The 17513-nt window shown below is 37.4% G+C and overlaps 1 protein-coding gene across 2 annotated transcripts; it reads left to right on the top strand.

The window, feature by feature from the left end:
• The first annotated feature begins 136 nt into the window (after positions 1-136).
• On the top strand, positions 137-17146 carry LOC117305545. 2 transcript variants are annotated; one of them, XM_033790426.1, is made up of 5 exons: positions 137-383; positions 3730-3991; positions 9920-10215; positions 11248-11308; positions 11720-17146. In XM_033790426.1, the coding sequence occupies exons 2-5, from the start codon at positions 3832-3834 to the stop codon at positions 13501-13503; spliced, it is 2301 nt and encodes a 766-aa protein (XP_033646317.1). In that variant the 5' UTR covers positions 137-383; positions 3730-3831; the 3' UTR covers positions 13504-17146. The 2 variants fall into 2 exon arrangements, with proteins under 2 accessions (XP_033646317.1, XP_033646318.1); XM_033790427.1 differs by having other exon boundaries at positions 3760-3991.
• Positions 17147-17513: the final 367 nt, after the last annotated feature.

Raw genomic sequence — 17513 nt, forward strand, 5'->3', positions numbered from 1 at the left:
AAACACTAGAAACGCTTTAACACAAGTCTATTATTTTACTATACATGCATGCACTGCATGCACTCTGTGCACCAGCAACGCGCGCCGCATTTATCAACACACCGGTCGGTCACCACCACCACACGTCGTAGTAGTACACAAGCACTTTATGCTGTGTGGCTGCGGGGAATTCATAGTAAATTCCACGACAATATCACATTTGCCGATCGCAATATGACCGAAGAAGACCACAACAAACTATCAGACTTAAGAGGGGCTGAATGATTGCCAATGCAATCGTGACTACCGACTCAGACAATGCTCAGATCATCATCACTGAACAACAAGGATTTCACTTTCTCAATCTCAGTCAGTACACACAGTTCAATTGCAGACAAAGGAAGGTAAGTAACAAGTTTACTTTTTTAGTTTTAATTGCACCAATTTGTATTGTATACAGTTGTACAAAAAGTACAGGATTTGGTGGGACCATGGTGGGACTAAATTATACACAAATAAACTCAATCAAACACATGCCATGATTTGCGCTGTATAGTGTATATGGTTTGAGTCTTTGACTTTTTGAGTTGTTGTGTTGATCGCCTCTCATGCTAGTCATACATATCACATAATAATAGGTCCTATTTACATGTCTTTCCTTGCTGCTCGGCCCTATTACATGGCTCTGCTTACCGTGAAGGCATACACTTACGGAAGCAGGGAATTGTATTGTGTGCTTAAACGGCAAGTGTGCCTCTAGAAACTCTAAGGCTATATTTTCTAGAAGTACGGCAAGTGTATTTCATATGGGTTATCGACGAATTTAGCTTCAGTGCGTGCATATTCCACGCAACTACTACTAGTACTAGGCATTCTACGCTTTGGCTAGTGCAGAAATTTGGCGCTAGCACATAATCGTAAGCGGGTAATCTCGTGATCGTAAGCGCAGAATTTGGCGGTTAGTTAGCAGAGCCATGAAATGGGGCCCTTGTCATCTCGCATGCCCCTTGCAGCCGTCTTTTCAACAAAACAAGTATTCCCGCCTGACTGTATTTGCTGAGTTGCTGGAATGCACTGTAGGTAGGGGGCTTACACTTGCCTGTTTTTCCACAATTGTGGCTTTTGGCCATTCAACAAAATCAGCCAGGTGGATTAGCGATAAAGTCTTATAAAAAAAATAATGTCTGCAGTAAAAATTTTAATTTTTGGGGGGATAAATACAAGTCTAACTAACTTTAAAATGTTTGTCACTGAAACTATTTTGTCTGAAATGCCCCTGTTTAATGTCCAAAACTTACCTCAACTCAAGAGGAGTTTTAGAGATTCAAATTTTAGCAGTGTCCATTTTTGTGAATGCTGCGGCTGGATTACGTTTTGCCATTTGATGTGGCGTCACCTTGTATTTAATTTTAAATGAGGTTTGAGTTCATTGTCATTTTGTTTAAAAAATCATCGCTATTTGCTGACATTTTCTCAGCAAAGTAGACTCTGTATTCAGTTGAAGTTTTCACAGGTGACTCTATTGTATCTTTATTGCCAATTTGGCCTTGATTGATATTATGTTGACAAAAAAACAATTTATGATCCTGCCGATAAGTCTGCTATTAAATGATGTTATCATAAAGGATCCTTTCTACACATCTTGCTAGAGTCTGTTGTTGTTAATACAAAACTTTTGTACATCAACATTTCAATACAATTGCCAATGATATGTGGTTTACTGAGACAGTAACTCATCTTTGTATAATTGATATTCAATGTACATACAAAACTTTGCCCACTTTTACAACATTGAGGGGATGGGGTAGTGAACAGTACTATGTCAATCCAGTCACTATGCACAGCCTTGGCTTCTGTTTTGGTTTTAGTGTTAATGTATCCTTGGCTAGAACAATCAACATGAACAGTTCAATGGTGACATTGAAAAATAAGCCCTGACTGAAAGTTCCACACACCCACATACATGTTATTTGTGTTTATGAAAAGTAGTGGAAATATGGCCACCAACCAAAACCAAGTAAACTGACTTTTGGACACTGTCAAAACCCCTACCTTGACCCATCATGCAAAACTCATAGTCACCAAAGGGTTGTTTGTGGTAGAATAACATCTTATATGGACATGGACTTATCTTAGCCCCTTGCTTAAAAGAATTTCATCAGAATTTCTGATTTTTAGTCTAGCAAAGCCAAAAATCCAGCCCCATCTGGAACAATAAAATAAAAAACCACAAACAAACAAACAAGTAGGAATGATGACGGATTACAGTTGCAAAATATTCATATTGTCAGATTGTTCATGCATAAAATGTACACGTGTGTATACATACTTGATTTTAAATATTGATCAAGTTTTGTACCAGATTTGACTAGCTCAGTCTACCACAGCAGTCGGTTACATTATTATTTGATTATAAATCAGAGGCGCGCAACGGCGTGTAGTGTAACAGCTGTATGTGGCAACAAAGGAACATCTGCCTAGACAATAACAGCCTTTAGCTAGACAGAGGATCTCTGTGTTACACTACCTGCAACTGTTCAAGCATTTATTGAATTATTACTGTCTAAATATTGTATGATAGAGTTTAATGGAACTTAATGTAGTGTTGATTACTTTATTTCTATCGGGTTAAAACCCTTTAAAATAGAGTGTAACCCATCTCATACAAAGCCATTACTTTACTTTTTATCAGTGGAATTCTATCCTCAGTTCAGGGCCAAGCCAGAGGGCAGTGATTTTAGTGTTGGGTTAGTAAAATCATGACCGAACAAGTCTGGCAGTCTGTGTGTTTTTCAATTCTATTCGACAGTACATCACCATGCTCAATGTGTAATATCTTGATTACACAAAATTTATGTGCAAATGTTGACTTTTGAGCCTGATAAATGACATTTAATTGTACTTTTAGTACTTTTAGTATAAAAGCACAGAGATAAAACATCACTTACAATTTACACCTTTAAAATAGTGCTTGTTAAAAAAACCCAGTAAAAACAAAACAATAAAACAATCAGATGTTTGATACATGTTTGTCAAAGTCAGGAAGTTTTTTCACTCATGGTTCTGATCTTGTAAATTTCTGGTCCAGTGAACATTTTGAGCAGTGTACATTATGTAGTTGGCAGACGGCTGTCGCGGACGACAAAGTCAAGTTTAGATGCATCCATCAATGACATCTTCCTCTCCTCATCTTGTTGTAAGTTTGTTGGTGAAATACTGAGCAACAAGCCCTGCAACGAGCTTACCTGGCTGCAGTCTTGTTGATTTTCCCCGAAAAGTCAAACCCTGCTCAAATGTAGACAAAATTGTTGTTTGTTGAAATAGCTTTTTTAGACAGAAACTAAAGAGACTACAAAGGCTTGATATACTTAAATATTCCTTTTTTGCAAACAACATTTTTTCTTATTTTTGTTCTGTAATTGTATAGGGCCTGCTCTCTACTAACTGTTGGCGTGAGTACTGTTACTATCAATCAAGGCAATTTCGTCTCATCGAAGAGAACTAAAGAAGGTCTTTAATATTAATTAAACAATTTACAAAGAAACCTTTCAGAGTAAGAAAGGAAGCTTGCCTAATGAGGCAATATACTTAATTGTAAAGTCAAGTCCCAGTCCACTGGAATTTGTTGATGCATTGCTTGTCAGTGTGTACGTTTGACAACTTCATTGCCAACATAAGGGTATTGGTTGCAAATTTTAGTAGAAAACTGCTGATCAAAGACCTACTGACATTAATTGTATGATTGTGCAGGTAACAAGTTTCCATCCTCGATGTCTACAGGGTACTGCAGTGGTTGGATGAGTGAACGTTAAGAGTTGTTGAGGTATCGGCTGACTAGCCCAGGGTACCCTCATGGATCGTAGGAGCCAATCTATTGCATTAGAGAAACAACATGTCCATGATGTGTACGAACGGATTGCTCCTCACTTCAGTGATGCACGCTACAAAGCATGGCCCAGAGTCAAGGAGTTCCTATTGGGCTTAGAGCCGGGAAGCATTGTAGCAGATGTAGGTAGGTGAAAACAAAGCGTAGAGCAATAGCTGAGGCCCTGGCTATAAATGTATGTCACTTGTGGCAGTTTAAGCAATCTCCAAGAACAAAAGCAGTCACATTTCAATGTTCATCTATTTTTCTTGGGGATTGTAAGAGCAATTCTCGCAAGTGAAGCATGCGGCTTTGACAGGAGATAAAAATGCACACTGATAAAAGTTTACACAGATTTTCCAACATCATTACACTTTTTAACAAAAAAGGTCATTTATGAATGGAATACAAGAGTTGGTTCTGTCCTCAAACGCCAGCCTTGACCAGTACTGGCCACAACCCTGCCAGAACAAACATTCACTACCTCGTCCCACTCTTTTTATTCCCTGAATATCAGGCAACCGGAAATGGCTCAATGTCATCAATATTACAATAATTATGATTCCAAAGTAAATCAATAACTTGAATAAACAATCCGGCTTAATAAACATCAACAACTTACGCTTGTTTACATTGCTAAGCATTTACTTTCAGTGTGACACAGGCTCCATCTCAAATACATTTTTGTTACAAACAGAGAGTGTGCATTAGACTGAATTTATTGACACCCATAATGGATGAGTTGGCACAGAGTTATTTACCCTTGATTTATTATATTTCTGTAAAGTGTTTTTGAAAGAATCGGACAGAGAGGAATAACTATAACATTGACGCTTGTATTTGTACAGTTTGTACTACACTCTGCAACATTAGTGCTACATGTATGACTTTACGCCTTTAAAAGGTTTTCCAGGACACTGAGTTTTTTATTGATGAATTTCAAGAAATCTCATCATAAACATCACTTTTTTTCAAACAGTCCAAAAATGCAAAAATAAACTTGTCGTGCATCTTGAATCATGCATTGAATAATAATGAAGTGAATTAAAACGCGTACTTGTGATAAATTTCTCCACTCTTGCATTGGTCCAATGAGAATTTTGCTTGATTTTAATGCATTATTCGCAATTTTTAAAATATGTACACTAATAATGGTTTGTTTCCTTTCAGATAGTTCTTGTTCATATTCACCTTGGTGCAATACAGACAAGTGACTATTTCATTACTCAATCCACACATACTCAGTATACCACTTAGTCTTCATTAATGCTTGCTTCCGTATTGTCTGGAAAGAAATTATATTTACAAGCAGCAGCAGAGTGGAAATCGACATTAGATGACCCTGAATAATATTGATTCAAAGTCTATGGAAATCCTTCCATTAACTATCACTTCAAATTTATATTTGTATGAATTTGATTTTTTAAAGATTAAAATTATTCAGGAATTCTATCACCATTTTGTCAAATATTCATTTTGAAGTGAATTAAATGCATACTTGTAATAAAGTCCTCCATTCTATCCATCTCAGCATAAACGTCATGTCAGTCATATGATCCCTGCTTTAGTTGAAAAGGGTTTTCTTCATCATTATAAATCTGGCTTCAAATGCATTGTCCTGCCTTTCTCAGAAATGGTTTGTAGGGCTTGCTTTGGGAAGTTACTTTGTCACGTTTCCGTTTGCAGCCGCAATATCCACATGTAACTGATAACTCTACTGTTGTTGTATTTGATTGTTGGCTTAGTCCATTGGGAATTACAGAGAGTATCCGTTATCATCATTTCGGTGTCGCTTCCATTTTTATGTATTTTCTCTTGCAAAACATTAAACCTCATTTTAAAAAGATCATAATCATTGTTTGTGATGCAAACAAAGCCATTTAAGTTTGTGACGCATCAGTCAACAACTGAACTTTTCATTTGGCTGATTTCTTGTGAAGTCATTCAAGATGATATTAACTTTATTAAATTCAATTCTCAGAATAAATGAGTCTGCATCATTTATGTGGACTGCGTGGGGCAGTTTCCCCTAAGGAAAGTCAAACAGCTACACAAATCTAAACAAGCAAGGCACAATTTTTTTAATTAGGTTTGGAGGATGATGCCATATAGCATTATTGCGCAAGGTCTTTCTTGGAAAACATTCACCAGAGGCCACAATCTAATTAAATCTTACAGTAGATGAGTACGCATTTATACAGAGCCACCCTTGAAACGCTTCAACCAAAATCAATTCTTGTACTTAATAGAGAGTGCACAGAAACAACAAATTGACCTGCGCCATAAAACCAGGGATTGTCAATAAGGTTTCCACTGCTACTATGTAAGTCGTCTTAGATAGGATAATGAGGTCTCGTCATAGCAACTGAAACTCAATCTTACTATACATGTATGTCTGATTGTTGTACCCTTCCTCTCATTAACTATACATAATTCAGTTGCGTCTGATCAATTTGTCACCCCATTTTTTGTAGAAGGATGGCCTCCTGACAGGGCTGGGTTGCACAACTTTAACATGTATGGATAACATCAATAAATACAGCTTGCAAGTAAATCGTGTAGGGAACATGATATTTCCACTGATACTCTTAGGTGTTGTAGTGCTCCATTTACTTATGCTGATTGAATAGATCTTTGTTAATTCTTGCCTGAGTTATTGCTCAGATAGTCCACTTGTGTACAGATTTTTATTAAATGAACATTTTCTGATTTTGCTTCCTTTTTTTGTGTGTTCATGTTGGAAGACCAGGCTCAAAATGTTTTGCTTGACTTGATATGAAAAGAGAAAAACAACTGACAAAAAATGTTTTCACTATGGGACAAAATATAACCCAAGGTATTACAGGGGTCAAAATGAACACTGATCCACGACAGGACAAGTCCGGAGGTCTTGATATTTTCAGTGTACAAATCCAGAAATATGAATATAACAATACCCTTTTATTTCAAAAACCAATTACAGGAAATATTGATTAATTATGTGCTCAAGTAGACCATACCTTAATTAAAAAATACAATACATATTAATTGATTTCTGTTGCTGCTCTTGATAATATAGGAATTCATTTTAGAAAATTGAGAAAAATAAAACAAACAAGGAAAGTGCCAACCATGGTAATGGAGAGGTTATTTCAAATGTATTGACAGAAGTCTGATACCGGAATCAGCAAACCTCTGGGAAGTACATGCTAATGATGTTAAATTTGCTCAATCTCATCTCAAGCAATCTAGCAGAAAAAAACTATAGATTTTAAGAAAAGGTCACAACAGCGCGGTTCACAATCTTCACTCATCTTAACACGGTCCCTGAAAGTAGAGGTTTAGTCGTGTGTGCAATAATGCACTTACCAAAGGAGTAATTTGCCGTCTGAAGGAACATGCATAGACCTGCCTGATCACCAAATCATCATCTTCTTCTCTAAGAGCTTGAGGTGGATTAGTCAAGCAGGTTCTCTTCATTCTAAGTCCTCGTGATGAAAACAGAAATCACCTTGGGGGACATACATGTCTAGGAAAGTAGTGAAGGGGGGGGGGGGGGGGGATGTGGCAGCTTGTCATGTGAAATGCATATTTGCTAAGACACTCTATATTATGGGATTTGAGGCATTGCATAGTGAGGTATCAATATATTTTGGTTTGTAAACTGCTCACAAAAAGTAAGGAAACTTTTTTCAATCCAGTATATTTGTTATTATTTAATACTCTCTTTGTATATGGTATATATCAATGCAAACCTGAACTGTTCCTTTTTAAAATGATACCATATTTGCAATGATTACATGTTGCTGAACTTGGCTACACGAATAACAATGAGGCAAAGTCACAAATCAAATGTTCCAAAATTACCGTTGTCTGTGATTTGTGAATGGTCAATAGGTAATGCTCAATAATCGAATCGATCAAGCTTTTCAGAACCATTAATGGTTTACACAATGATTTGCATCAGTGAGCTCATCGGACACAATTAACTATCATCTCATGAAAAACACCTTGTTTGATGGGTATTTGCAAAACGATATTCTACAGCCGAATGCAGTCCCATACTTGCAGACTCTTGGACCAAATGCCATCTTTCACGATGACAACGCTCACCCCAATCGAGCCCGACTGGTGACTGACTACCTGAAAAATGTTGGGGCGCATCGGATGGATTGGCCTGCTAACAGTCCAGACCTGAATCCCATGGAACATCTGTGGGACCAGTTTGGCCTCGCTGTCCGCGCCAGAACCACCAACACATCAACTGTTGCTGACCTAACCAGGTCCCTTAATAAAGAACGGAACGCCATCCCTCATCATCAGTGCATCACAAGACTTGTGTGCAGCATGAGAAGAAGGTGCCAGGCTGTCATCAACGCCTTCGGATCATCCACTTGTTACTGAACTTTTTGTATTAATAAAGTGTATTAAGATCAGTAAGTTGTCTTGCTCTATACCAAACTTCTTGTCTCAATAAAGTGGATTAAGATCAGTAAGTTGTCTTGCTTGTTTGAATTACAGTGTCAATTTGATTGTTCACACAGTAACACAAAATTGCTAATTTTGGCACATTTGATTTGTGACTTTGTCTCATTCTCATTAACGTGGTCAAGTCCAGCAACATGTAATCATTGCAACTGTGGTATCATCTTAAAGAGGAACAGTTCAGCTTTGCATTGATATATACCATATACAAAGAGAGTATTAAATAATAACAAATATACTGGATTGAAAAAAGTTTCCTTACTTCTTGTGAGCGGTTTAGTAACACCATGTTTATCTATTTGCTAGGAGTAGATTTTTCGGGTTTCAGTTAGACTTCTCAGTTAGAATTGAAAAGTCTCCCAAAAAATCCAAAAAAATGTACTCTACGGTAGTAGAATATATCTATAGCAAGACAGTTCTCTAAAGAACAAACTCTACCTGGCAAAATTGTAAACTCTACATTCATAGACAGATATGACTCTTTAACTTTGTCTGCATTTAAAAAATAATTATGTGGTTTGCTTTCATATCTTTCAAACTGTTCACACATTAAAAAAACCATTCAGTGGCTCCTGCAAAAAATTCTGTTTTGAAAAACAATACATTACATAAATACGTGCACACTCGTATGCACTTGTCTGACATTAACAAAATCCAATTCCTTTGATTGTGTACTCTCATTGATATTAAAATGCTTGAACCCTTTTTACAGTCCTGACAAAGTTCTTCTGGGGATGATTGGGGGAGATTAGATGAACGATAAGTTACAACCAAGTAGAACATGATTTATTATGCTCTACATGATTGTATCTTATCAAATGACAAACTATTTTTGGACATTTTTATCGGACTACTGAGGAATAGATCTAGACAAGATTCTTGCAGGAAGTAGACGACAATCTCAAAGGGATGGAAAGACAACATGTTATGTGACGCCCCACACTAAAATTGGATAGTTCTCAAAATGCAAAATGTTTACAGCAACATTGAACAAGACAAAGGTCCAGAATCAGGAATTACACAGTAACCCCCGGAAAAGGGAAATTACAGGGCATGTTTCCACTAAGAGCTAATATTGATCTTAACTGCAAATCAATTGTAGTTGCTAGGGAAAGTGTGATGTCACAATACAAATTACTATGGTAATACTGAAAATTTGTCTTACGATGAATTTTATTGCTTTGTGAAATCGAGCCTAGGTGTCCCTCTTTGTACTGGTGAAACAAATCGTAGCAGGGTAGGTTCATGCCTGTGCCCTCTACACACTGAAAAGACTGTCTCCGAGCAAAAATTGAGGGCGCTCTGAAGTTGTGCCAGTCCTAATAAACCACCTGTCGAAAGTCAAGAAAAATTTTGCGGATAAGCACATCATGTGACAAGAGATAAAGACCACTAAATATTTTGCCTCATTGGGACAAAATATCAATTTGCCATTGTTTGCATGCAAAATTCAGTCTTTTCTTAAAGCTCGTGCTAGGGTCGAAACGTAAGGCCATTAAATATTTTTTGCATTTACATGTATATGATCGGTCCTTTTGATTAGTAAGTTGTTTGCAACAGCTAAATCTGTTTTCTCTCTTCTTTTAAGTAAAGTTTTTCTCTTTTTTTCAGGCTGTGGCAATGGGAAGTACTTGGGAATCAATAAGCACATTTACAAGATTGGCTCCGATTGTTGTTCAACCCTGGTCAACATTGCCCACCGTGCTGATCATGAGGCCATGGTATGTGACAACATCCGTCTTCCTTACCGAGACAACAGCTTTGATGCTGTTATCTCCATTGCTGTCATCCATCACTTTGCGACTACAGAACGACGAGCTCAAGCATTAAATGAACTGGCTAGGATATGTCGTCCTGGTGGACAGATCATGATCTATGTTTGGGCAATGGAACAGAAACTGAGAAAGGTCAGTGTACTTTACAAGCCATTTAGTTTAATCAGGTTTGTGTGAACATCATGTGGAAAACTCTCTTATGAGTAGTGTTGGTTCGGAAAAGAACCTGTGGTTGACCACTCGCGCTTCGATCGGTATGCTCTGATTGTCTTTAGGGGATCGCTGCTTAAGTACTGCCTTGTAGATTAACTGGTTGTTAGGCGTGGCTCAATTGTGCGCAAAGGCAGAAACAGGAACAGAAGAGAGAGTTTTCATTTCGTATACGCTAACCTCACCTGATTTTACTCGCACCATGCAAATTTCAAATCCATTTAGTTTGTTGGACAGCCGAGAATCTGTTAACTAAAAGCAGGCTAGTAGAGGAGGGATGAATCACCCTACATACATTTATATCACTAAGTGAGTGTATATATGCAAACAATTCAAACAAATAAAGCCAGATTGCTTCCACTTTACCAGCCTAACCTTTCAACATTTTTCTTTTGTAAATCAATCATGTTATGGTAGTTTGTTCATTTTCTTCTTTCCAAATCCCTCAAATTCACTTGATTTGTCTTGCTGGTCTTGTTTTGACATTATCATCAGTTATTTTCTTTGAGTGCCTTTATGCTTTGTGCACCTCTTGTGAAGGTGCATTAACTTTCTGGTTAGTCTTGGCCAAAGACATCAGTTATCGATAGTGGATAGTGTACTGCGCTTGGTTGTAAAATCATTTTAGGGCGCCCTCTTCACCATGATTTAACCAACTTGGCTGTCCAGTCAAGAGAGCCAATCAAGCTGGTTTAATCATGTCGTTAGAGGGTGTGCTATAACGACTTATAGCTGAGCGCAGTACACTGTCCACTATCAAACACTGACGTCTTGGGCTAGGACTACTTTCTAGTTTCCTGCCTTGGAGCTTGAAACCCACTTTTAAAATGTAAATATGTAATGTACATGGGTAAATATCAAATGCTTTTAAAGTCATTTAAAACAAAGGCACTCTGTGATCCTTAGTATATTGTTTGCATTGATCTAAATTGAAAGGTTTCTTCTTCCCCACAGTTTCATGTTCAAGATGTTTTGGTTCCATGGCATTTGCAACCAAGGAATCTCAAGAACAAAGGTAAGTTCAGTTTTGTTGTGTACTAATTGATGATGATGTCACTTCTAGTAAAGATAGCTATGTCGTATCTCTCATGTGGCTTCCCACATGTTGTTGCTGGCCTCTGTGGGTCTCTTGTCGGCACAAGACGTCACGGTCGTTATCGTGGCAAATCATTCCAAAGTTGTTGTTGTTTCGCTGAAGAGAGCCCCTTGGCATTGATGGAATCGAGCTGCTTTTCATAAGTGTGCAATTTCTTGAGTATCACATTTGTAAAGCATGTTCAAATCCATGAAATAAGACTTAAATTTTGGAGCTGCACATTTACCTAACCCATATTTTTTTTTTAAAGTGTTTTCTTTGGTAGTTCAAGGCAGATGCTCAACTTGTAGTTATTTTTCTAAAGTTTGAATTATGTTCTTCTCTTTTCAGAAAGATCAAGAAAATTTCTTCCAAACGGATTGACCAGCAACGGCTCTTCTGTTGAGAACGATGTTGTGAAAAATTCATCGCATAAGTTGAAGATGCAGAGCTTTCCAACTGCTGCTGGTAACACTTATAGTATCTCTCATTCTACTCTCAGAAGGCAGCCATTTATACCAAGCCAGAGCTCAACCGAACTTGTGAATGGATTGAGTAAGCCAGCCACAAAGCATACCAGAAGTCCTCTCTTAAGAACAAATTCTGACCAGGGTTATGACCCAATTACCTATGCAGAGAAGAGTCACTTTAAGAGGTTGCTCATTCCAACACGTTCGGACTCCGTTGATGAGGTCTTCGTCAACATCAGTACTGAGGAAGATCGCATCACTTGCAAAGAGCTGTTTACCAATGACATCACAAATATAAAATCCCACCACTCGGTTTCGAAAGAAACTGGCCCGAAGAAAGCAAATGGGGCTCCTCCAAGAATGTCGTCCATTGAAGGAAAGGAACACAGGGAAACAGTGGAAGAGCCCTCTTTGTTTGAAAGTTTCACATCAACTGCAACTCAAATACTGCGTGCAATATCCAGGCAAAGTAGCCTTGAAATAGAGAAACAGTCTCCAAAAGAAGTCAAAGGTAAGATGTCCACCTTTGGGAAAAGCATTATATTTTGTGATCCAGAAATCAATGGACATGTAGATAAAGAGGTTTACTTAAATTGTAATGGCCATAAGAGCGTTCCAAATGGCTACTCTCAGGGAAGTTCAAGTAATTGTGCAATAGATGATATTTTTCAGAAATTAACTGTAGATTCCCCAGCTTCTGTAACTAACGGCATTACTCCAGTGCAGAATGGGTACTCATCAGACAAAGAAGGTAAAGAAGGTATTCAGCAGACCCAACCTTCTCATGATGTTAAGATCTACAACTCGAGTACCTCAATACCACTCAAGCCACTCCAGACCAATCAGCCCATCATTGGGATGAACTGTGTAACAGCCCAGGGTGAGGCTTACCATAAATCCCGCCCCTTACGACATTTACCACACATGGGCGTCGGCAGAGAGAGAGACTCCTCGGTGGAGTCCGTCTCCTCCTCTGATGATAGCCTCACTGCTTACCCCGTTGAGATGAAAAACTCTGACCAAAGTTATCATTTCAAGACTGCCGAACAAACTGAAAATAACCCAATTTGTACCTATCCTAATATTCCGTCCAAGAAACATATCAGAACACTTAGTAGTGATTCCGATTGTGATTCATTTGTACATATTACCAATGGGGAAGGTCAGGGATCAGTTTCTAGTGAAGGGGATGCTAATTGCAATGACACAGCATCAACTGTACTTCCCACATCAACTCATAATTCTTCTCAATGCAATGGCAGTGTTGCAACTTGTACCTTAATAGAGCAAGTACCAAGTAATCAAGAGCCAAACACTGTAAAATCAGAGGTCACTAAACAACTGGAATTGAAATCACTGCCGGATACTAAGCTTAATTCCAACAGCCAAGCGGATGACCTTACTCCAACCAAAGATACATGTACTCCAACTCAAAATGGCGCTTCACCTGAAGATAAACAAGTGCTTCAGACTTCCCCTAAACCTAGTATTCCATTCAAGAAGAATGACCCCTCACTTTATCTACGTTACTACCATGTTTTCCGTGAAGGGGAGTTAGCTGACCTTATTGAACAACATGTTGATAGTCTTCATATTATACGTAACTACTACGACCATGCAAACTGGTGTGTCATTGCTGAAAAGGTACAGGTTTGGACCATATGAGCAATGAGTAATGTTTAGCGTTATCTGAATAATGGCAAACTAAGCCTTTGGTTTTTGGAACTGTTTGATTTTTTTAATAAGGGAATTAAAGGGTAGCGACGAGTTCTTAAACGGCCATTTAAAACCGGCAGGGTCATTGTCGTGTGAACCCTGCAAGGTTTTAAACCGACGTTTAAGACAGGTCACTACTTTTTTTTATTCCCAATCATAAATGCCCTTAAACGAGAAACAAAATACATTTATGGAAAGTTTGACAATTGAAAATTCAAGGTTTAAAATATTTTTTTCCAAAAACTTTGTGAAGAATCTGTCTTTTTGCCCGCCGAAATATGTCTCAGGCCTGTGGTCTAATGTAAAATTCGAGCCCGGAAACACCATAATTGCTGTACTAAATTTCATTACTATTTGCTGAATTTTGTTCAACCTCCCTATTACTTCCTTTTTTTTACATAATTACAAGGTATTCCATTTTAAGCAGGGTCCACAAGTATTGGTTTGTAGGTGCTTGGAAATGTTATCGTGAATGCATTTTCAGGCAATGGTTACAAGCGATTATGTTATCTTTAATAAAGATGTACTGTTTGCGCAAACTAAACATAAATTTTGTTGCGCAGTGTTTATGCAAATATGTTGTGAGTATTTTGTATACTTAATATATTGGTAGGGTTTTTGAAAATTAATGGGCTATTTTGGGCAATACTTTCTATCAGTTATTAGGAAACTGATATTCTATCAAGGTGCTGTTCAATATTGTTTTCATTCTATCATTTCATATATCAGTGCAAATATAACTCAATATTCAAAATGTTTAAATAACTTTTGTGATGTTCTGTCATTCTTTACAAGTTTTTGCAGGTAGTATTTCCTGGAGCATATTTTAATTTTGAAGAATGTTTACTTAAGCGCATTATTGCAAAATGATGATTTATATCAATTTTTAAACCATGTGTTATTTGTGTGAAGCAGGCAGCTTGCAAAACACACTTGACGCTTTTATGTGTCAACCATGTTTGCTTGGCTGTACTGTATTATTTATACATTTACAAAAGTGCAATCTAAATGCAATTTATTATTACCCAATGGGTTTGCCTACTGATTGAAGGTAGTCTGTTATAATTGAGTTTAACTTCTGTGCGACTGAGTCGCATATGCCGAGACTATAATGCCCTGAAATCACTGTCTCTTGGGAGAAGTAACAAACTGTACGCTTTTTTTTTTTCAATGATTGCAACCCAAAAATAGAAGAGTAAAGCCAGGGCCCAATTTCATAGTGCTGCTTTACGGCTGATTTTGTGCTTACTTTACGATTCTCATTTCATAGCACTGCTAACCATAAGCAACGAAAAGGTATGCAAACCTTCCTGCGCTTACTGCTTGAAAATGAATCCGACGTATCAATCTAAATCCATGGTGAGCGCGCAAGAAGGCCACCTAATTTTCTTGCTAATCTGTGAAAAACTCTTACGCTTAAGCAAATTTTTTTGCTACAGTTAGCTTGGTTAGGATGAAAATCTGCTTACCAGTATTAAAGCAGCTTTGTGAAATTGGGCTCAGAGCTTGTATAGTGCAGTAACTCAACTGGTTCTTGTATAATATTTTTGAAAGACAGTAATCTTGTTTACCCGATGCTTAGTCTGGCATGACCTCATATTTCGTATTGTAAATTGTACTTAAATGTGGCCCTAGGGGCTGATTTCATATAAGAGCTACACTGTAAGATCAATCTTTAAGGCCGTAATGTAAGACTGAAGGATGGTTTCTTAACGCCAACAAGCCCAACTTTTGACCGTTTGAATTACGAAGATTCTCAACACTGCCAACATTATTCTGAACCTTAAAGTCAAAGTGAAAGTCATTATAGCATTTGTATTTATTTTAAAGAGGTTCTAATATCAAACATTACCCCATGATAAATGCAAAACAAAATGTTCACCCCGCCCAATGACACTTGAAATTGATCATATAGGCCTAAAAAAAATACTTACAGAAGAAATGAAAATGTTTATTTTTGAGTGACTTGTTCTTTAGTATAAATCATCCACCATAATGATCTGATGCTACATGAGTTGCCTATAGTAGTTTTATATTAACATTACTAACCTTTATAACAAATTTTTAGTATATCTTGCTGTCTTTGCAATAGTTGTTTTGTTTTATTAGACAAGCTGAAGCAGGAAATTTGTACAAGCATTTTCTTAAACCTAATTAGATTTGCTGGCATTGTTTATATTCCTGTAAAGTGTATGTAATTTTCCCCTTAAAGTAGCAGTTTTTCTGTATCCCTAAAGTAATCGTACTTTATATTTGTGGCAATATTTTATACCCAAGTAAGATGTAGTTTTATGCTGTAGTTATTACATTTTAAGTATTATTTGTAGTTTATAAGATGATATGGTGCTGTGGATATAACTTAAATAATTTGACATCCAAATAATGGACTGTACTTTGTTCATTTATTCCAGAAATGAAATAACCCAACTCATTTTTTTGAAGACTTTGTTGTGTAAATATTATTTATGTCGTACATTATTTACATAGCCACATTTTGTATGGATGTTTAGCGAACTACGCACTTAGCAGAATACTTGTGTCTAAGTAGTTGGCATGGACGAAGCAATTAACAATTACCTCTTAGTTCATTATGACCAATCTTTTACTTGTGGGTTAAACAAAGAAAAACTTACTAGAGTCACAGTGGGATTTGAACTTGCTACCTCCGGATTAATGTGTCGACATCACGGGGAAATCTGCATTACAGAGACTCTGTCCCCCATAATGAGAAACAAAACATGGGCTGAAGGAGGATGATCTAAAGAGGGTGCTATCAGAAGAAAAAATTTGGACATAGCTCTCCGCATGGGGGGGGGCACACAGGATCTCCGGGGGGACAGAATCTCCTGCCGCACCGGCGCTCTGTCAATTGAGCTATACATGTATATCTATCTAGCCCTTTTGTTGGTAGTCTCTCTATTCTGTCAATATCATTGTACGGGGGTGCCAGAAATCAGAAGTCAGAAGCCATAAAACCTGTTTCATAAATTAATTCTACGCTTCGTACAACCAATTGTACATTGGTTGTACGAAGCGTAGAATTAATTTATGAAATTGTTTAGGTTATGAGACAATTTCAGCATTGTTGACTTGCTGTTCATTGCTGTATGTTGGGGAGAGGTGGAAGGGGGGAGGGAGGGTAGGCATAAGTTCAACTTCTGCTTTGAAAAATAGTAACCAAAGTCTCATTCCATCTTCTGTTTTTGTATGCAGATAACCATCACATTAATATACTTCACACATTCATACCTCCAATGTATGTTTTTTTTTCGGTATAAAGATATATTTCTTAGTTTTTAAAGTTTAATTAGCACTACTTAGAGTAACATGACAATTAATGGGACACTTAAGAGATGAAAGCAGGCACCCTACTGAATGGGCCTTTTTCACTTATATCGTCGCTGAGAACAATAGTGACTATTTTTTTGTTAAAAGGGATGGCCGCTATTGTCCCAGAATATTCCATTGATTGAACATTGTTGTAGGAAAGTGGTCGCCTTTTAAGATCAGTTTTGATTATGTGTTAGTCAAAATAGGGTGCTATGTGTTGTATTATGTGTATATCTTTTGTTATTTAAATAAAAGATTGTGTGTGAACAAAACAAAAAACACCTTACACAGTCTTTGTTCTTACATTTTTGTGTGTTAGATAAACTTCTTAAGAAACATGTCAATCATGGTGCTTATAGAACTCTTCTACCGTTTATGTTCAACAATTTCATATCCATTGTATAGACCCCTTGAGTAACGCGCAATGCACCTACACGTGCCTATCCTGTCTGCCATTTTGGGATTCAAAATACGCACAAAGGAATTGACTCCTTAAAAGGTGGAAATGGTAGAAGCGCATTTTGAGGTGCAATCCGTGTTGTGCAAGGGGTGTACAGTATACCCGATCCATCCCGATCTTTTTAATAACATTTTACCTGGGTCTCTTGGCCAATTCAAAGTTTGTAGCA

Source organism: Asterias rubens (assembly GCF_902459465.1).
Source record: "Asterias rubens chromosome 8 unlocalized genomic scaffold, eAstRub1.3 super_scaffold_89, whole genome shotgun sequence".
Lineage (NCBI taxonomy): Eukaryota > Metazoa > Echinodermata > Asteroidea > Forcipulatida > Asteriidae > Asterias > Asterias rubens.